This window comes from Eschrichtius robustus, chromosome 12 (genome assembly GCF_028021215.1).
Source record: "Eschrichtius robustus isolate mEscRob2 chromosome 12, mEscRob2.pri, whole genome shotgun sequence".
In the NCBI taxonomy this organism is placed as follows: Eukaryota; Metazoa; Chordata; class Mammalia; order Artiodactyla; family Eschrichtiidae; genus Eschrichtius; species Eschrichtius robustus.
This window is the reverse complement of record NC_090835.1, coordinates 89,197,680-89,219,610: the sequence shown is the minus strand read 5'-3', so window position 1 is coordinate 89,219,610 and position 21,931 is coordinate 89,197,680. Positions and strand designations below refer to the sequence as shown.

The 21,931-nt window shown below is 39.7% G+C and overlaps 1 protein-coding gene across 1 annotated transcript in view; it reads right to left on the bottom strand.

The window, feature by feature from the left end:
* DCDC2 (doublecortin domain containing 2) overlaps positions 1-21,490 on the bottom strand; it is a 157,203-nt gene extending 135,713 nt beyond the window's left edge. The window contains exons 1-2 of the mRNA XM_068557832.1: positions 21,153-21,490; positions 16,756-16,810 (exon numbers count right to left, since the gene is read on the bottom strand). Of these exons, the coding sequence (XP_068413933.1) occupies positions 16,756-16,810; positions 21,153-21,445 (348 nt within the window). The 5' untranslated portion in view covers positions 21,446-21,490. The remainder of the gene's footprint in view (positions 1-16,755; positions 16,811-21,152) is intronic.
* Positions 21,491-21,931: the final 441 nt, after the last annotated feature.

The window sequence follows — 21,931 nt, the reverse complement described above, 5'->3', positions numbered from 1 at the left end:
AAAAGGTCGTGACAGTTGAGCAGTGGCCCCCGGAGCTTGGGATCTGAGACCTGGGTTCAGGACCTGGCTGTGAACACTGGCAAATGACTTAACACGCTTGTGCCTCAGTTTTCTCATCTGTAAAATATAAATAATTACTCGTCCCATGTGATTATTTCAAAGATGGCATATGTGAAAGATTTTTAAATGTAAGGAGTTATAAAAGTATAATGTATTATTATTACAATTCATATCATCATCACACATTATGTAATATATAATTGGTATGCTATGTGATATATAATTATGTTACATTTTATAACAATATATATTGAATATATATTAAATATCTTTCCTTTTTTCAGAAAAAAAAAAAAAAAGATTACCCCACGCGCGCACGCACACACACACACACACACAAATCTGTTCTTAAAGAGAAATATAATTTAAACTGTTTCTATATCCTAATAAAAAATGGATGCATCATCACAGATGACCTTATATGCTTGTTTATTATTACTGATTCCTTTGAGTTTCACTTCCCTTATTCCTTTAACACCTCACTCTCTTGGGTTTTCTTTTCTGAATGTACAATGTGTGGGGAAGAAAAACTGAAACATCTCTTTAGATGGTTGCTGTATCTGTCGAGGAGGCTACGCTACAGTTCCAAATACAAAAACCACATTCCAAAATAGGAATATTCTCCAAACCCTTTACTTTCATGGTGTGCCTTCAAATTTTGTTGCTTTTGAAAAATTCTGACTGGAAGTACCAGCACATCACAGCACCGCCTGCTTATTTACGCAGAAGAACTCTCTGAAACTTGAGAAATCACAGCAGAAGGTACCAGCACGGATTGCTGCCAGTCACCTGGGCAGGTCCCTCCCACACACTGCTGCCTCCATGAGGGACTGTGATGACAGCCTGGGCAGTGGTCCTTCTGGGCTTTTCCAGGAAGACTCTGACAGCAACCTAACCCACAAAGCCTTAGGTTAGAGGGAGACCTCAATTCACCTCTGCCATTTTGGTATGCAACTGAAATATGCAAGTCAAAGGAATGGATTTATAGTTTAAAACAGATGAAAAGAAGATACGACACTTTCTTTCAATAAATGCTTAGTAGTCTTAACCAAGTTTTTTAAAGCTTTCTTTCAATCTGACTGAAATTCTTCAAACTTCACACCACAGCTTAAATTTTTTTCCCCTTTTCGGTACCCAGCTATGACGGAGAAGACCTAGTCACCATATTCTTTAAAAGCATTGAAGCCAATTATTAATTAGGTCTAAATAAAAAATTCTCTCCCCTTGGATTAACAATCTCTGGTATTATTTTTCCCATCTTTTGTACTTTTTCACACAGCTTTTCTTTGAAAACTCTTTTCAGCGTCCTCTGACAACAATTACCTTGTTGTAATTTCTGATTGGCACATACTCAGTGTCTTTTTATATCTGTGTGGTTAGAATCTAGCCCACTGCCTGGCATTCAGCAGGCTCTGGATAAATATTCTCAAGAAACTGTGAAATCGTACATGAGCAGCATTCAATAAATGGTCGAGCATAATTTGTCTTCCTTGACTATACTTTGCTATTTGGTCACATTTTCCTATTATTCCTACTATGTGGAAATAATCATATTTCCATCATGAATTGTCCCTTTGACTCACAAGAAAATGCAATAAGCTCATTCTAAAAATTATCCTAAAATGTGAACCTAAGTATTGATTTTCTAGTAGATGCACAGTATCCATCAATGAAAAGTTTGGTATACCTTGACAGAACTTCAAATCATACTAAATATGCCTAAAATTTCATCTTCTGTGTTTCCAAATCTCATGCATCATAAGAACACGAAGTTCTGTTGGTGTTGCCAAAAGGACTTTGTTTTAGTGGGGCCAATGAAATGTCTTACTGAGAATAGTTCAATACTTAGATTAAGTGATATTTTTAAACACACACAATTAGCTAGCCATTTCTTTTATTAGATACATTTTCTATTTTTTCTTAAAAGGTTGATAATTATTTCATAACTGTTTATTAAATGTCTGTCTTTGCTTAGAACAGCTTATTACTATAAATAAAAAAGATATACATACTCCAATTTGCACATCTTCCAATTTCACAGACATTCTAAAATCATGTCTAAATGCCAAATAGAAAATGCAAGATATCTGGAACAAATGCCATGGCACATGTTAATGGACAAACTAAAATCACCAGTCTTTTAGCTTTTGATCAGAGCTGAATAGGGTTATTAATGGATATTTTTCATTAGACCAATATTTTCCAGGTTGACATAAACACTTCTCTCTTTCTTCCTGTTGTTCACACACATACACACACACACACCCAGACACACACACAGTTCAATACTGAGAAAAGCAAAAAGACAAGAAAGTGTGAAAGAAAAATGAGGGACTTCCCTGGTGGTCCAGTGGTTAAGAATCCGCCTTCCAATGCAGGGGATGTGAGTTCAATCCCTGGTCAGGGAACTAAGATCCCACATGCCACGGGGCAACTAAGCCCACGTGCCGCAACTACAGAGCCCTCGCACCACAACTAGACAGAAGCCCTTGCACCACAGCAGAGGATCCTGCATGCCGCAACTAAGACCCGACACAGCCAAAAATAAAATAAATAAATAAATAAATATTCTTTAAAAAGAAGAAAGATAAATGAAATATAGCCAGTTTTGTTCTTCAACAGAAAACTCTGTCTTCCCAGAGCCTTGGCAAGGTCATAGACACCTTGGAATCACCATGACCACTGATGTGAACTGGCTGTCCTTAAAAGAATGCTTCTCACTTAGCAGATACATTAGAGAGATGGGGGAAAGGTGTAAAATAAAAGATTGGAAAGGGGCTTCAATTACTGTTGGAAGAACTCACAAAAGTGGGTTTCATTTTCTTTGATTCTTCGATAAATTAGTAAACTTGACTAACATAATCTGGAAATCTTTCCCCAAGTTAAAGAAAGAAATATTTAGGAGTTTAACTATTTTGTACCTCCCCCTTTGAACTCAGAATTCCCAGGCTAAAGATTAGTTAGTGAAACCACAGAGCCCCATGCCTTCCTGCAGTAAGGTTAATAATTACACCCAGTTTAATGTCTAGAAATCCATTCCCAACCCAAAGCCTTTAAGTAGCAAATCTCATAGTATGTTTCACTGGAGATGATGCCTAATGATTAAACTGAAATGTGAAGTTTTGATAATGTATTCAAAATCTTAAAGACATTCACTGGAATGACTGACCAGAAGTACAACCCATGTTCCCACAACCTTTTCAGACCAGGCCAAGTTCTGAGGTTTCAAAAACTCACTTCCTTTCTTTCCTCCTCTCCAAGGTACTCCTGCAATACTCTACCCCATTAAGAAGAAACAACGGTTATCCAAATTCTCCATAAATGAAAATCTAAACTGAGAGAGGTGTATTCAAGAGGATCCAATATGATGTTTATCCAACGAGGAAGCTTCCACTCCTTGGGAAGACAGTCATTGGTGTCTTTGGATTTTAATTTGAAGATTTCTTTTTAAGACAGCAGTTCGGGACTTCCTTGGTGGCGCAGTGGTTAAGAATCCGCCTGCCAATGCAGGGGACATGGGTTCAATCCCTGGTCCAGGAAGATCCCACATGCCGCGGAGCAACTAAGCCCGTGCACAACAACTACTGAGCCTGTGTGCCACAACTACTGAAGCCCGTGTGCCTAGAGCCTGTGCTCCACAACAAGAGAAGCCACTGCAAAGAGAAGCTCGCACACCGTAACGAAGAGTAGCCCCCTCTCACCACAACTAGAGAAAGCCTGCGCACAGCAATGAAGACCCAACGCAGCCAAAAATAAATAAATAAATAAATAAATAAATTTATGAAAAATAAAAAAAAAAGACAGAAAGAAAAGCAACTAGAGTGGGAGTAGAACAGAGAAGAGAATGGCAGAGGGAAAAAAAAGAAAGAGGGGGTCAAGAAGCAAGGTCAAAGACTAGAACCTGAACTGGCATATAAGACCAAGCTATTTTTAAGAATGAGGAAGTCTGATATTAAGTTTTGAGTTGTTGGCACTTCTAGATTACCTATAAAACCCACTCCATTTCTACAAACCATTGGTAAATTTCACCACACACAAACTTGTGGGAACGGGTTATTTGTGTGGACATCAATGAGAGGATTTCACCTCTGAGTTGGTGGGGCCTTAAACAAATACAACCCGTAGAGGAACAAGACAGTCCATGAACTCAGCTAATACTTTGGAAGCAGAAGCTCAGGCAAAGAGGTGAGCATGAGGTAATAATCCTTGCAGGAATTCACAGAAGTCTTGGGAAGAATGTAGGACATTCCAAAGGCTAAGTAACAGAGGTTCAAGCCTATTTTATCTCGACCATAGGAGATGGACAACTCCAGCCATTATTCAGGTTACAACTAGCAGCTTAGGTGTTTATAACTCCAGGAAAATGGAACAAATTTTCCAGAAATTAGGAGTTTATTGCTCCTCAAAAATTAGTCCCATTATTTCCTGACCCATTATTGATAAAGTTCAAAAACTGTTTAGCCCTTAAAATGTGGGCTTTTGAGCCAAAGAAATCTACAAGTTCTACAACAAAGATCAATGTTGGTAGAGTTAAAAGTAAGGCATGGCAGGCAAGGAAGGCTAAAGAGTAGTCAACTCCATGAGGACAGGGGCCATGTTATTTGGTTCTCAGGTGACAAGCACAATGCCTGGCACATAGCAGTCACACAATAAATCCATGTTAAATGAATAACATTCATTTAATATAGCTCCAAATTATACTAGAGACAATAAATGAATCACACAAAGGTTTAACTAAACTAATTTTATCCCTGAAACAAAAGCTAGAGAGATAGTGGCCATGAAGACTTTTAAGTTATTTGAGACATCCCACTCATATGTGAAATGCAGAATCACCTGGCACGCTTGAGGCAAACAGATGTCTCCCTTAACTATGATAAGGAACATTCAACACTATAGAGAATTAAAACGACTACCAGCCTATTAATGCTAGGTACTATACAGAATTAACAGACCTCCTAGGGACGTACAATCTAACAGGCAGCTCTGACACGTGTTAAAGCCTCATCAGTTGATGACTACCAGCAACAGGAACAAATCTGTAGTCAGACAAAATCAGATTTATTGATTTGGTGCAGCGAGGGATGGCACTCAGAGAAAGCACAAAATGACGCTGAGAAAGACGGAGAAGGGAATCATCTTTTGTAAGGTTTGGGTTCTCGTTGAAGGATTCCAAGGAGGGTCTAAGGGAAGCCGATTCAGTTCTGGAGTGACTGCAATTTTGAGGTGAAATTAGATGTGGGGATTAACTAGGGGTTGTTATGAGGCGAGGGCGATTTAGCAACTAAAGATGCCCAGTAGGGAATTCCCTGGTGGTCCAGTGGTTAGGATTCCACGCTTTCACTGCTGTGGCCCGGGTTCAATCCCTGGTCGGGGAACTAAGATCCTGCAAGCTGCGCGGCGTGGCCAAAAAATAAAAATAAAAAATAAAGATGACCAATAAAATATGAGAACAGCAAAGCAGTTCTGGAGTGTCAGTGCAAGTAAGCATTAATCACTGAAAGGGAGGCCCTTATGGCATCTTACAGCTGTTGCATAACTGGGAGAAGCAGTGTTCTATGATAACTTTGCAGCTGGCCTGCTATGTGTCTGTCCTCCAAGCCTGACTAGTGGCAAGGCTGCCTTTGTTGCTTCTCCATCCAGCTGATTTTCACTCTGTCAGAGACAGGATTTGATCTTTACAAAGATACAAGTATTAAATAATCCTCCTTAATCAAGGAGTAGAAAGGGACATTCTCAAAACCTTAATCTAAGAGAAATGGGCCAAAAATAAAAGATTCTGTTATACTTAAAATCTTTTCAAAACTGGCTGACCCATAAACCTAATCCCATCTACCCTTCTTCAGTCCTCCAAGCATCCCTCTAGCCCAGCACATGTGCCCTGGATAATAATAGTTGGTTTATTTCCCTGTCTTCTCCCCTGGACTCCAAACTCCTAAAAAAGCAGAGAAGTGCTCATTTTATACCTGGTGACTCACAGCTCCCAGCGCACCCTAAGTGCTATGTAGCCAAGCTGTCTGCTTGTCTCCTCTGTCCAGAATGGCCCTATCCAGCGCCTCTTACACAGTGAAACAGATTTTGCTCTCTAAATAAGTATTAAAGAATGTCATAATCTAAAGGATTCACTACATGGATGAGACAGGGGAGAGCTGATCAGCCAATCAGCAACATCTACAACTCTAGGTCGAAGAAGAAGGAAGCTTCCCTTGGAAGAGTTCACCGATGGCCTTGTTGCCGCCTGATAAAGTCAAAAGCACTTGAAATAAACAGCTCAGCGCAAATGGAGTTGAACCCCTACCAAACTGAATCGCTTATTATGCAGTACTGGAGATTTTCGTGTATCTGTCTTTTCAGCAAGACTGTAAATTCCTGGAGGTGAGAGGTTACACATGTCTTGTTCATTTTGCTCCCCTGCTCTCTGCCTACCATGCTGCACAGTACGGGTGTTCAATCATGTGAAAGCAAAGTGGATAAAGCAGAAAAATAAGAAGACCCTCCTTCAGTTAAAGGGAAAAGGTAAAAGCACAATGCGGGCTGGTAAGCAAGAAGAAAGGTATCCCACATGCGGATCAGAGGCTCCCAGTGCATGAGGACAGAGGGCTCCACAGACGGCTTCCCTGAGAGAGGAAAGGAAGAAGCTGGTGAGTGGACTTGGAACATGGAAACATAGAACGAGATCTGAAACTGGGCAGAGAGGAGGGGGGAAAGGAAGCAGACAGAGGACTGGGAAGACATAAATAAGGAGATGAACTACCAAGATCAGAAGATGAGAACACTGTCTTTATTAAAACCACCACCGATGCAGGGAAAGTGGGAAGAAAGATGAAAATATAGCTCAACACAATGACTGGGGAATAGAGGCAGGAGTCCAAGGGGGGCCTAGAAGGTCTCTTTATCCGGATGTTATTAAAAGCAAGACCTGGTGTCAAGAGGTAAGGGAGGGCTCAGACCCCACAGCGCAGCCCAACTTTGGAGCAGGTGCAAACCACCAGTCACCATTTTGCTTTTCTTTCTCCCATCTCCTTTTTCTTCTCTGTCTTTCCTCCACTTCCCCTCCCCCTTCCTCCTGCTGCAAAAAGCGTGGGCCACATAAGACCACGTACTTCTTTCAGATTAGTGGAACAGGTGCATTAGAGTTCTGCCTTTGTCTGTCCTGATGACATGGCTACAAAGAAGAAGAGGAATAGGACTAGCTGTCCTTTCAGTGTCTCTTCAGAGATGAGTTTCGTGGCACAGAAGGGCAATGACAGAAACCACAGCAGAACCTGGAACATCCTGATGACATGCCCATTCTCATTACGTGACCTGCAGTCAGCAAGTGGATACCACTGTGTCTAAACTGTGTCTTAACTGTCTAAAGAACAAGCAAACTGTATTATAGACTTGGGCAGGGGGTGCTCCGGGAGGAGGAGAGGAATGCTGCTGACCCCCAGCACCCACTGGCTGGGTTTCCTACCACACGCGAAAACCTAGCCACAGCTGTGGGACCCAACGCCACACGTCCTACAAAACCCCAACAAACGGCAAAAGTCCTTCTGTTATAACGTGCACGGTGAATAATCAGAATTAATATGCTTCAAGCAATTAGAAAAATTGAAGCGAGGATTAACCAAGATGGCGGAGTAGAAGGACGTGCTCTCACTCCCTCTTGCGAGAGCACCAGAATCACAACTGGCTGCTGGACAATCATTGACAGGAAGTCCCTGGACTTCACCAAGGAGGATACCCCACGTCCAAGGACAGAGGAGAAGCCACAGTGAGACGGTAGGAGGGGCGCAATCAGAGTAAAATCTAATCCCATAACTGCTGGGTGGGTGACTCACAGACTGGCGAACACTTATACCACAGAAGTCCACCCACTGGAGTAAAGGTTCTGAGCCCCACGTCAGGCTTCCCAACATGGGGGTCCGGCAACGGGAGGAGGAATTCCTAGAGAATCAGACTTTGAAGCCTAGTGGGAATTGATTGCAGGACTTCGACAGGACTGGGGGAAACTGAGACCCCACTCTTGGAGGGCACACACAAAGTAGTGTGCGCATCGGGACCCAGGGGAAGGAGCAGTGACCCTGGGGGAGACTGAACCAGACCTACCTGCTGGTGTTGGGGGGTCTCCTGCAGAGGCGGGGGGTGGCTCTGTTTCACTGTGGGGACAAGGACTCTGGCAGCGGAGGTTCTGGGAAGTGGTCCTTGGCGTAAGCCCTCCCAGAGTCGGCCATTAACCCCACCAAAGAGCCCAGGTAGGCTCCAGTGTTGGGTTGCCTCAGGCAAAACAACCAACAGGGAGGGAACCCAGCCCCACCCATCAACAGTCAAGTGGATTAAAGTTTTACTGAGCTCTGACCGCCACAGCAACAGTCAGCTCTACCCACCACCAGAGCCTCCCATCAAGCCTCTTAGATAGCCTCAACCACCAGAGGGCAGACAGCAGAAGCAAGAAAAACTACAATCCTGCAGCCTGTGGACCAAAAACCACAGTTACAGAAAGATAGACAAGATGAAAAGGCAGAGGGCTATGTACCAGATGAAGGAACAAGAAAAAACCCCAGAAAAACAACTAAATGAAGTGGAGATAGGCAACCTTCCAGAAAAAGAATTCAGAATAATGATAGTGAAGATGATCCAGGACCTCAGAATAAGAATGGAGGCAAAGATTGAGAAGATGCAAGAAATGATTAACAAAGACCTAGAAGAATTAAAGAACAAACAAACAGAGATGACCAATACAATAACTGAAATGAAAACTACACTAGAAGGAATCAATAGCAGAATAACTGAGGCAGAAGAACGGATAAGTGACCTGGAAGACAAAATGGTGGAATTCACTGCTGCGGAACAGACTAAAGGAAAAAGAATGAAAAGAAATGAAGACAGCCTAAGAGACCTCTGGGACAACATTAAATGCAACAACATTCGCATTATAGGGGTCCCAGAAGGTGAAGAGAGAGAGAAAGGACCAGAGAAAATATTTGAAGAGATTATAGTCGAAAACTTCCCTAACATGGGAAAGGAAATAGCCACCCAAGTCCAGGAAGCACAGAGAGTCCCATACAGGATAAACCCAAGGAGAAACACGTCGAGACACATAGTAATCAAAGTGGCAAAAATTAAAGACAAAGAAAAATTATTGAAAGCAGCAGGGGAAAAACGACAAATAACATACAAGGGAACTCCCATAAGGTTAACAGCTGATTTCTCAGCAGAAACTCTGCAAGCCAGAAGGGAGTGGCATGATATACTTAAAGTGATGAAAGGGAAGAAACTACAACCAAGATTACTCTACCCGGCAAGGATCTCATTTAGATTTGATGGAGAAATCAAAAGCTTTACAGACAAGCAAAAGCTAAGAGAATTCAGCACCACCAAACCAGCTCTACAACAAATGCTAAAGGAACTTCTCTAAGTGGGAAACACAAGAGAAGAAAAGGACCTACAAAAACAAACCCAAAACAATTAAGAAAATGGTCAGAGGAACATACATATCGATAATTACCTTAAACGTGAATGGATTAAATGCCCCAACCAAAAGACATAGACTGGCTGAATGGATACAAAAACAAGACCCATATATATGCTGTCTACAAGAGACCCACTTTAGACCTAGGGACACATACAGACTGACAGTGAGGGGATGGAAAAAGATATTCCATGCAAATGGAAATCAAAAGAAAGCTGGAGTAGCTATACTCATATCAGATAAAATAGACTTTAAAATAAAGAATGTTACAAGAGACAAGGAAGGAAACTACATAATGATCAAGGGATCAATCCAAGAAGAAGAGATAACACTTATAAATATATATGCACCCAACATAGGAGCACCTCAATACATAAGGCAACTGCTAACAGCTATAAAAGAGGAAATTGACAGTAACACAGTCATAGTGGGGGACTTTAACACCTCACTTACACCAATGGACAGATCATCCAAAATGAAAATAAATAAGGAAACAGAAGCTTTAAATGACACAATAGACCAGATAGATTTAATTGATATTTATAGGACATTCCATCCAAAAACAGCAGATTACACGTTTTCTCAAGTGCGCACGGAACATTCTCCAGGATAGATCACATCTTGGGTCACAAATCAAGCCTCAGTAAATTTAAGAAAATTGAAATCATATCAAGCATCTTTTCTGACCACAACGCTATGAGATTAGAAATGAATTACAGGGGAAAAAACGTAAAAAAGACAAACACGTGGAGGCTAAACAATACTTTACTAAATAACCAAGAGATCACTGAAGAAATCAAAGAGGAAATCAAAAAATACCTAGAGACAAATGACAATGAAAACACGACGACCCAAAACCTATGGGATGCAGTGAAAGCAGTTCTAAGAGGGAAGTTTATAGCTATACAAGCCTACCTCAAGAAACAAGAAAAATCTCAAGTAAACAATCTAACCTAACACCTAAAGAAACTAGAGAAAGAAGAACAAACAAAACCCAAAGTTAGCAGAAGGAAAGAAATCATAAAGATCAGAGCAGAAATAAATGAAATAGAAACAAAGAAAACAATAGCAAAGATCAATAAAACTAAAAGTTGGTTCTTTGAGAAGATAAACAAAATTGATAAGCCATTAGCCAGACTCATCAAGAAAAAGAGGGAGAGGACTCAAATCAATAAAATCAGAAATGAAAAAGGAGAAGTTACAACAGACACCGCAGAAATACAAAGCATCCTAAGAGACTACTACAAGCAACTTTATGCCAATAAAATGGACAACCTGGAAGAAATGGACAAATTTTTAGAAAGGTATAACCTTCCAAGACTGAACCAGGAAGAAACAGAAAATATGAACAGACCAATCACAAGTAATGAAATTGAAACTGTGATTAAAAATCTTCCAACAAACAAAAGTCCAGGACCAGATGGCTTCACAGGTGAATTCTATCAAACATTTAGAGAAGAGCTAACACCTATCCTTCTCAAACTCTTCCAAAAAATTGCAGAGGAAGGAACACTCCCAAACTCATTCTATGAGGCCACCATCACCCTGATACCAAAACCAGACAAAGACACTACAAAAAAAGAAAATTACAGACCAATATCACTGATGAATATAGATGCAAAAATCCTCAACAAAATACTAGCAAACAGAATCCAACAACACATTAAAAGGATCATACACCACGATCAAGTGGGATTTATCCCAGGGATGCAAGGATTCTTCAATATACGCAAATCAATCAATGTGATACACCATATTAACAAATTGAAGAATAAAAACCATATGATGATCTCAATAGATGCAGAAAAAGCTTTTGACAAAATTCAACACCCATTTATGATAAAAACTCTCCAGAAAGTGGGCGTAGAGGGAACCTACCTGAACATAATAAAGGCCATCTATGACAAACCCACAGCAAACATCATTCTCAATGGTGAAAAACTGAAAGCATTTCCTCTAAGATCAGGAACGAGACAAGGATGTCCACTCTCACCACTATTATTCAACATAGTTCTGGAAGTCCTAGCCACGGCAATCAGAGAAGACAAAGAAATAAAAGGAATACAAATTGGAAAAGAAGAAGTAAAACTGTCACTGTTTGCGGATGACATGATACTATACATAGAGAATCCTAAAACTGCCACCAGAAAACTGCTAGAGCTAATTAATGACTATGGTAAAGTTGCAGGATACAAAATTAATGCACAGAAATCTCTTGCATTCCTATACACTAATGATGAAAAATCTGAAAGAGAAACTATGGAAACACTCCCATTTACCATTGCAACAAAAAGAATAAAATACCTAGGAATAAACCTACCTAGGGAGACAAAAGACCTGTATGCAGAAAACTATAAGACACTGATGAAAGAAATTAAAGATGATACCAACAGATGGAGAGATATGCCATGTTCTTGGATTGGAAGAATCAACATTGTGAAAATGAGTATACTGCCCAAAGCAATCTACAGATTCAATGCAATCCCTATCAAATTACCAATGGCATTTTTTACGGAGCTAGAACAAATCATCTTAAAATTTGTATGGAGACACAAAAGACCCCGAATAGCCAAAGCAGTCTTGAGGCAAAAAAATGGAGCTGGAGGAATCAGACTCCCTGACTTCAGACTATACTACAAAGCTACAGTAATCAAGACAATATGGTACTGGCACAAAAACAGAAACATAGATCAATGGAACAAGATAGAAAGCCCAGAGATTAACCCACGCACCTATGGTCAACTAATCTACGACAAAGGAGGCAAAGCTATACAATGGAGAAAAGACAGTCTCTTCAATAAGTGGTGCTGGGAAAACTGGACAGCTACATGTAAAAGAATGAAATTAGAATACTCCCTAACACCATACACAAAAATAAACTCAAAATGGATTAGAGACCTAAATATAAGACTGGACACCATAAAACTCTTAGAGGAAAACATAGGAAGAACACTCTTTGACATAAATCACAGCAAGATCTTTTTTGATCCACCTCCTAGAGTAATGGAAATAAAACCAAAATTAACAAATGGGACCTAATGAAACGTCAAAGCTTTTGCACAGCAAAGGAAACCATAAACAAGACGAAAAGACAACCCTCAGAATGGGAGAAAATATTTGCAAACGAATCAACGGACAAAGGATTAATCTCCAAAATATATAAACAGCTCTTTCAGCTCAATATTAAAGAAACAAACACCCCAATCCAAAAATGGGCAGAAGACCTAAATAGACATTTCTCCAAAGAAGACATACAGACGGCCACGAAGCACATGAAAAGATGCTCAACATCACTAATTATTAGAGAAATGCAAATCAAAACTACAATGAGGTATCACCTCACTCCTGTTAGAATGGGCATCATCAGATAATCTACAAACAACAAATGCTGGAGAGGGTGTGGAGAAAAGGGAAACCTCTTGCACTGTTGGTGGGAATGTAAATTGATACAGCCACTATGGAGAACAATATGGAGGTTCCTTAAAAAACTAAAAATAAAATTACCATATGACCCAGCAATCCCACTACTGGGCATATACCCAGAGAAAACCGTAATTCAAAAAGACACATGCACCCCAATGTTCATTGCAGCACTATTTACAATAGCCAGGTCATGGAAGCAACCTAAATGCCCATCAACAGACGAATGGATAAAGAAGTTGTGGTACATATATACAATGGAATATTACTCAGCCATAAAAAGGAACAAAATTGAGTCATTTGTTGAGAAGTGGATGGATCTAGAGACTGTCATACAGAGTGAAGTAAGTCAGAAAGAGAAAAACAAATATCGTATATTAATGCATGTATGTGGAACCTAGAAAAATGGTACAGATGAGCCGGTTTGCAGGGCAGAAGTTGAGACACAGATGTAGAGAATGGACATATGGACACCAAGGGGGGCAAACTGCGGTGGGGTGGGGATGGTGGTGTGCTGAATTGGGCGATTGGGATTGACATGTATACACTGATGTGTATAAAATTGATGCCTAATAAGAACCTGCAGTATAAAAAAACAAACAAACAGAACAACTAATACTAAACTTTCATTGGGTTATTTGTATGGAAATATGTTAATATAAATGTTTCAGACATTACATGAAATTTCTAAAAATCTTAAAAAAAAAAAGAAAAATTGAAGCATCTACCTCAATGTGGTGGCTTTTATTAGGTAACCCCAACACTGAAAACTTAAACAATATGAAATACGTCAGATTTGAGGGAAATGTCCCCAGTTTTGATGAATAGGTAATTTTACTAACTCTTCATATTGAAACGTCTTTGAATAGACATTGTTTGTGCTACTACTGCATTGAAACTTCTTCTCTGAAACAACTCTAAACTCTCCAATTCTATGTATTCATGTTCCCACTTCAAAATTATTTCTGTGAATCCCTCCCTGTGATTGGGAGAAAGATGTGTTATCTTCCTCAAAGAATAGCAGTCATCAATAGTATTTTACCAGGTGTGCACTCTTTTCTCAGTAGACACAAATGTTGAAAGGAAATCACCACCTTAGATCAAGAAAATAGAATCTATAATATTGTGAAAGGCCAGTGTCTGTCAAGTTTGTTCTCAAATTTTGAACATAGATTGTCCTCTAACTTATAAACTTGTGGAATTCTAAGTCTGATGGTTAATCACTTGTGAAAAAGAGAGAGGTATTTCTGCCCAGTAAGAATTACACACACAAAAGTGAGGTTCTCAGCTCAGCCTACAAAAGCCTTTCTGACTTGTGCTCCACCTAAAACAGCAGCAATAAGACTGCAGAACCAACAGTGAAAGTGATATCTCTATGGGAAAATGCATTCAGAGTTCCTATTTTGGATGCCCGGAACCCAAAACTCTCCCTTTCTGGCAATGAAAACAGGGGTCCCCTTGCTCAAAGCAGGCTATGTGTGTGGTCATGGTGTGGACTTTGGGGAGGAGGGTGTCTGTGTTGAAGATCAAGACTGGAAATGCAAGGGACTTCCCTGGTCCAGTGGTTAGGACTCCTCACTTCCACTGCAAGGGGCACGGGTTTGTTGCCTGGTGGCGGAACTAAGATTCTGCATGCCGTGCCGTGCGGCCGGAAAAAAAAAGACTGGAAATGCAAAGTGAGGGAAGTAAATACACTGCTGTCTAGACTGGGAGGGAAGGTTGAGGGGGACAAAAGTGGGAGAGTGGGGCTTGGGTGGGTGAGGGAAAGTGCTGAAGGTCATGGACAAACAGAACAGTTTCTCACCACCTCTTCCCACCTGCTCTGCATCCCCAAAGTGACCCCCTTTGGAAGACTGCGAGGGGAAGGACTGAGAAGAAATGAAAGGCTACAGCAGGATCCATGCAGTTAGAGCAAATGAGAAGGGGCAGGAATCACCAGTAAGAAGAAAAGTGGGAGAGATACAGCGTTCTAGAAGAGGGAGAGATGCTGTCTTCTAGTTGGAGATAAGGGGTGGATTTGTCACATGTAAGACTTGCATTCATAAATCAGAACCTTGTCTCTGTGGCCCGTGCACAGGCCCCAAGTAAAGAGAAATCAATAGTTACTGCTCCAAAGCGGAAGAACAATTAGCAAATTAAATTCACTAGAGTCCTTGTGAATGTTTCTTTTGTTAAGGATAACCTTTTTTATTTAAGTATATTCCAAAAATTTTTTGCACACCTCTTGCAATTTGCCAGACCCAATGTCTTCATCAAAGACACTGGAATCCAGAGTAAATATACGCTCATAATTTTTTTGGAATTCACACATTTCAAATCCTACTGCAGAAATTCGGCTTCAGTCACTAACTTCAAGCAAAGTATTGATAGCTTACCTCAGGCGGTTGTGTGTCCTTCAAACAATATTATATCCAGAACTAATACACTAATGTCTTTTCTTACTACTTGCTACAGATATTAACTAGCAGTCATTCTTTACCTGTAACATAAGCACCACCTGAAAAATTTATATTTTTGTCTACGTTAAGCTATAAATCGTATCACTTTCATAATGAACTTTTCATACATTGAAAATCAAAAATACAAACAATATTATTTTAAATAATGTCTGGGATTACCACGTTTTCCCACAAATTATTTGAATCATGAATTTAATCTTGCGTTATTAAAAATACTGCACAATTAAAATTTTTCTTATGTAGTTTTTTTTTTTTTTTCCTAGAGAGACCAATTTGGTCCTGTTGGGCATAAACCCAGCATGGGAGGAAATGGCCAGAGCTGAGGAGTCTCCCTGGGGCTCTGCACTACAAATGAGGAAAAACTCCTTTTCCTGTTAGTCATTTCTTCACTGGCAGGACACACCCACTGGGAGCACTTGACTCTGTGGGGTCCAAATGGGAGGAGGGCAAGTCTGGCTGGTGAACAGAATCCCAATCTGGGTTTAACTATCATTTTCCCTGTCTCACTGGGACATTTAAGGCTATTGCCTTAATTTTGTTTTTAATCTATTTTTTCATCCATAGACTAAGGAATACATCCTATAGAATACCCACTAGAGATGATTCCACTAGGGATCCAGATGCTATGTGGAACATAGTGGAAAGAATATCTATGTCACAAGACTCATTGCCAGTCTTCATGCAAGCTTCTGGTGACCACGCTCAAGTGAACTTTAATGCAAGTTAACATGGAGGTGTTTTCCTGATATCACAGGAAGTCTTTTTTTTTTTTTTCAACAATTCCCACTGGTTTATTAAAATAAAAATTGTAGAAAAAGTGCACATTTTTGTAAACACTCAATTCAAATCACATATTATAGTGTTTTTTTTTTTTTTAGATTCAAATCGCCTTTATTTTTTTATTTATTTATTTTTAAAAACATCTTTATTGAAGTATAATTGCTTCACAAACAGGCTCCTTTGAAAGCCTCAGGGCCAGTCAGAGTGATCCTGGCCATTTCAGACATTGGACTGTCAGAAGCAAGTCAGGACAGGGGATGTAGTTTAGGCAAAGGTTGGTATCACGGTGCTCAGAATCTCTTCTCACCTGACAGGGAAAATCCCTATGGGTTTCAACCAGAGAACACGCAGCTATAAAATGGGAGAATAAGAGCATGTTGTGTCTAGTCCTACACATCTGAGGACACCTACTCGGTCTGTTTGTTTCTGATAATGATCCACAGAAAGGGTTATCTTTGCCTTAAGACATCTAATGTCCTCTTTATATACATTAGACAATTTATCTCGATTAGAATGCCATCCAAATCTCTAAGACAAACCATAAGAAACACAAAGTAGCACTGTTACTATTATTTGCATTACCTCTGTATTCACAACTTCCATTGGTCTTTTCTTGATTTCTCCTATGTCCAAGTAACTGGGGGGAAAAAAACAATAAGGGCTTCTTTTATTACTTTTGAATCAGCTATGTAAATGTCTTTTTATAAATTATTGAAAAGTAAAGCTAGCCATAGGAAATACTTAAGCCTAAAGCAAAAATCAATGGCTACTAATTAAAAGCCATTATAATAACAGGAACTGCTTTCAGGGCTGACACATGTCCATGCTAAACTTCAATGAAATTGAAGTCTTAGAAATACATACTTCCATTGGGGAACATTTTTCCCCACAATGGTCAGCTACTTACTATATATATGGTATTTCTTATTTTTATATCAATTTTGATATAAAGAGTGGTTTGTGTGTAAAGCTGCTTAACAGTTAGTTCTATTAATCACAGACTTTAGGCCAAAGAAAGTAGTACTGATCCCATGCATTAGAGTAACAACTGTGAAAAGCTGGGAAATCTTTTTTCCTAGGAGAGCACTTTAATTATGCAGAAATGCTCAGCCATGTGGGATGGTTGAGGCATTGGTTCAGCTAAAATACAGATGGGTAAACTAGTTAACCTCTGGAGACCCCTATTATTCCATTACTATTTGCTACATATATTAACTAGTGATCATTCTTTAGCTATAGCATAAGCACAACCTAAAAACTTTATACCTTTGTCCACTTCAAGCTATCTGTCCATCACTGTGATCTCGTTCCACTGTGCTTCGTACATAGAAGGTGCTAAATAAATATTTTAATATTAAAAATAAATATAAATCTAGGATTTAATTTATAACCATAGATAGAAAGATAGATACATTCTCTACCTCAACTACCATAATTGCTGAGTTGCCAAAAATTTTATATTAGAATTAATTTTGGTTATGTTTTATTTTGTTGTTTTTTGGACAGAACGCTTTAGTTAATCCATACCTCTGGAAATTATCATGTATTTCTCTTACATAAACAGTATTATACAAGACAGTGAAAATTCTCCCTCTGCTTAACAATAAAATGGGTCTTTCAGAAATATTCAGGGAATGATTTCCAACATAACAATAAAACATTCTAACTGTCATGTGCAGGAAAGTGATTTCAGATCCACATGTAGTAGAGTCAACGTCCCAAAATGCATAAGGAAAACTCTGGGGAAAATAACAATCTCTAGAATTCTCTGCTATAAAATAAAGGTTTAATAGCTATCTGAAGTTTAATCACCGTTTCAAAAATATTAGAAGAAATATGAGTAAAAGATATGCAAGAACAAAGTTGATCATTTTCATTTGAAAAATATTTTTCCACCTTTGCTGTCTTCCCCAACATCAATTAGGGTCTACATGGCATGAATTACCCTCAATATCTTTTGGGCTTTCTTTTGTTCTGCCAGTTTCTTCATTTGTTATGTAAACTTAAAACTGCAAAGCTTCAAATATATTCAGCATTTAAATCTTCTTGGCTTCTATCATTATAACCATAGATATTACCACTTTAACACAAATAAATATTCATCTGTCAGCATGGAAAATTAACCAAGGACACTGTTATAACAAACTCAGGGTTTTTGTGTGTGAGTTAAAAGCAAAAATAACCATGCAAATCTCTTATATATATATATATATAAAGAGTGATCTGAAGTGCACTTTCTATTTGGTTTAAACTGTACCTGTTTTTATCTTTTGAGTTGGTAGCACAAATAAACAAAAGAGAATACAAATTATTAAAGTGAGTCTGGAATTGCAGATTTACATTCCCATGAAATTGCTTCATATGAAAATTATTTAATTTAAAAAATTAACAAAGTATATGATGAAAGGAACTGGACACAGAGATGCTTTGCATTTATAACACTTCGTTGTTTACAAAACACATTCACATCCATACCATTTACTTTCTACAACAAGACTGTGAGGTAGGAATGGTTATGTTCCTTTTCTGCGTTAGGAAACTGACTAGCTGTGTCAAGTGAATTGCACAAGGATGCAGAGCTAATAAACAGCTCAAACACAAGTCTCCTGACTCTCAGCTTTAAGTTCTAAGTTATTTTGAAGTACAGTTTCATTTGGCTCTTCTCTAAGGAAGTTAGACAAAGCATACTAAAGGAGGTTCCAGGGAAGGGAAACTAAATCCAAATGTATCCCTCACCTCCCACAAAAAGAACATCTGGCATAACAAAAAAGCAGAACACCTAGAACTCAATTTAAACAAACTTAACACAAGCTAGGATGATATTAGATAACTTTAGTGATACTTGGGAAAATAGTTCTACACAGTTAAAATCAGAACTCACAAGCATAGATTTTATGGTAAAGGTATGTTTTTTGCCATCCTGAGGCCCAAGCTGAATTTTAATTAAAATATTATATTAAAAACTATGGGGGGAAAAAAAACCTATGGAATATAGACTTATCATACAATCCAGCAATTCCACTCCTAGGTGTATACCCAAAGAGAAATGAAAACTTATACATACCCAAATAATGAAAACTTGTATATACCCAAAGAGAAATGAAAATGTTCACAGCAACATTATTCATATTAGCCAAAAGTGAAGCAATCCAAATATCCATCAACTGATTAACGGATAAACACAATGTGGTATAGCCATATCATGGAATATTATTCAACAATAAAAAGAATGAAGTACTGATACATACTATAACATGATAAGCCTTGAAAACATTATGCTAAGTGAAAGAAGACAGAAACACAAAAGGTCATATATTGTATGGTTTGTTTTACAGGCATACCTCATTTTATTGCACTTAAGAGATATTGCATTTTTTTACAAATTGAATCAGGTTTGTGGCCACCCTGCATGGAGCAGATCTATCAGCGCCATTTTTTCCAACAGCATTTGCTCACTTCATGTCTCTGTGTCACATTTTGGTAATTCTTGCAATATTTCACACTTGTTCATTATATTATATTTGTTATGGTAATCTGTGATCAGTGATCTTTGATGTTACTACTATGACTTGCTAAGGGCTCAAATGATGATTAGCATTTTTTAGCAATAAAGTATTTTTTAAATAAGGCATGTACTTTTTTTAGACATAATGTTATTATTGCACACATAATAGACTACAGCATAGTGTAAACATAACTTTTATATACACTGGGAAACCAAAAAACTCCTGTGACTTGCTTTATTGCAATATTCACTTTATTGCAGTGGTCTGGAACACAACTTGCAATATCTCCGAGGTATGCCTGTATATAAAATGTCCAGAATAGACAAATCCATAGAGACAGAGAAACTAACCACTACTGATTAGTGGTTACTAGAGGATGGGGAGAAGGGGAAACTGGGAAGGTACAGGGTTTCTTTTTGGAGTGATGGAAATGTTCTAATATTAGTTTGTGGTGATGGCGGCAAAACTCTATGAATATACTAAAAACCACTGTGGTTTATGTTATGTGAAATATATCTCAGTAAAGCTATAAAAAAAAAAAACCCTATGGAATATTAAATTCTACCTGTCCTACAGTACCCACCCCCACGAGGAATAATTTCTCTCAACTCCCATATAACTTTAACTATTTTTCTAATTGCACTCATTCTTTTGTACTTTGCATTAAAATTACTGGTGTGCATGTAGTCTATCTCCTGTTAGATTGTGAACTCCAAAAGACAAGGAGTCCTGTCTTATCTCTGTTCCCTTCAGAGAACTAAGCACAGTTTGCTGATTCACTGAATGCCCACAATAAGTGAGCGCCCTGCCAGGAACTGGGGATAAGCACCACTAACGACCCCTGTCCTTGAAGGTTTAACCATCAAGTACCTGGTGACAGACATGTACACAAATACAGTAAGCCAGTAAACTTTTCCAAGCATTAAGGAAATAACATAAACGTGCAGGAGGTGGGAGGAGGGTCACAAAGTGGGGTGTGGTCAGTTCTACTTGGAATTGAAAGGTTGAAAGCACTTTTCTTCACGGGTGACAATACTTCCAAGTGATTTTTAAGAAGTCTTTATTTAAACTAAAATGATAGGTTCCAACATTGTAAATCAACTATACTCCAACAAAAATTAAAATGATAGGTTCCAAGCAAAAGTGGAAAGAGAAAAAGCAGAACAGAAAATGCCAAATATCTAACATGACGTTTGTGTTAGTCTTTCCAAATAGCTAGTCACGGAACACTTTTTTTTTTGATTCCCACTCCTTATACACACATTTAAAGTCCGTTCCTACTGCTCCGTACGTGAACTTTCTTTTCCAATCACACTTTCAACCTCTGACCCCAGCTGCAGCGGGAGCCTTGAGTGGCATCAACCCGCACAGTCACAGCCCCTGGGCGCACCGAGGTGTGGGGTGAGGCAGGGGTTATTCCATTCCACCTTAGAACCCTCTGAAATGGCGGGCGGAGGAGATAGAAGGACTCACTTGAGTTTCTTGAAGGCTTCCTGGCCCCCAGCCACGTAGTTGCCCCCGCTCTGGATCTGGTCTAGCTTCCGGATGCGGTGCCCAGCCCGCGGGGTGTAGATGTTCCTGACGGCCCCAAAGGGCGCCTGAACGCCGCCCGTCACCTCCTTGAGGAAGACGTCGAAGCTGGACACCTTCTTCTCGTGGAAGACGAAGCGGCGCCCCGCGAAGAAGGGGTCCCCGTTGCGGTACACCAGCACGCTCTTCACGACCGGCTGAGACAGGTGGCTGGACCTGGCGCTGGTGCCGCTCATCTTCCCCACGGCACGCCGCTCCGGCTCGCTTCTCAGCGGGGAGGCACCTCCGCTGCCCCAGCGGCCTCACGGCGCACGCGGCGCGGGGTCGCGTCCTGAAACGAATGGGCAACAGACAAGCTCACAAGCAACTGCGTATGCCCGGCGTTCACCCCGCGAAGACCCTGCAGCTGCAGGACACGTTCAAGTAGTTCACCGGGGTCTGCACAGCCAATCAGCAATCGCGCTGCGCGCACGACACCTGTTTCACTCGCTACCGGCAGAATCAAGGCGTAACCACCTCTGCACTGGAGCCGCGCGGGGGGGCTTGAAACAGGCAAACTTCGTGCCCCCGGGAGGGCGGTGGGAATACACACACACACACACACACACACACACGAATTATAAAATTATAAATGTGATGAAACTTCTTTCCTCGCCTGGCTCTCTCCCCTCTCAATCTTTTGTTTGTTCCCAAAGTAATTAGGGTTCTGGCTGGAATTGCCC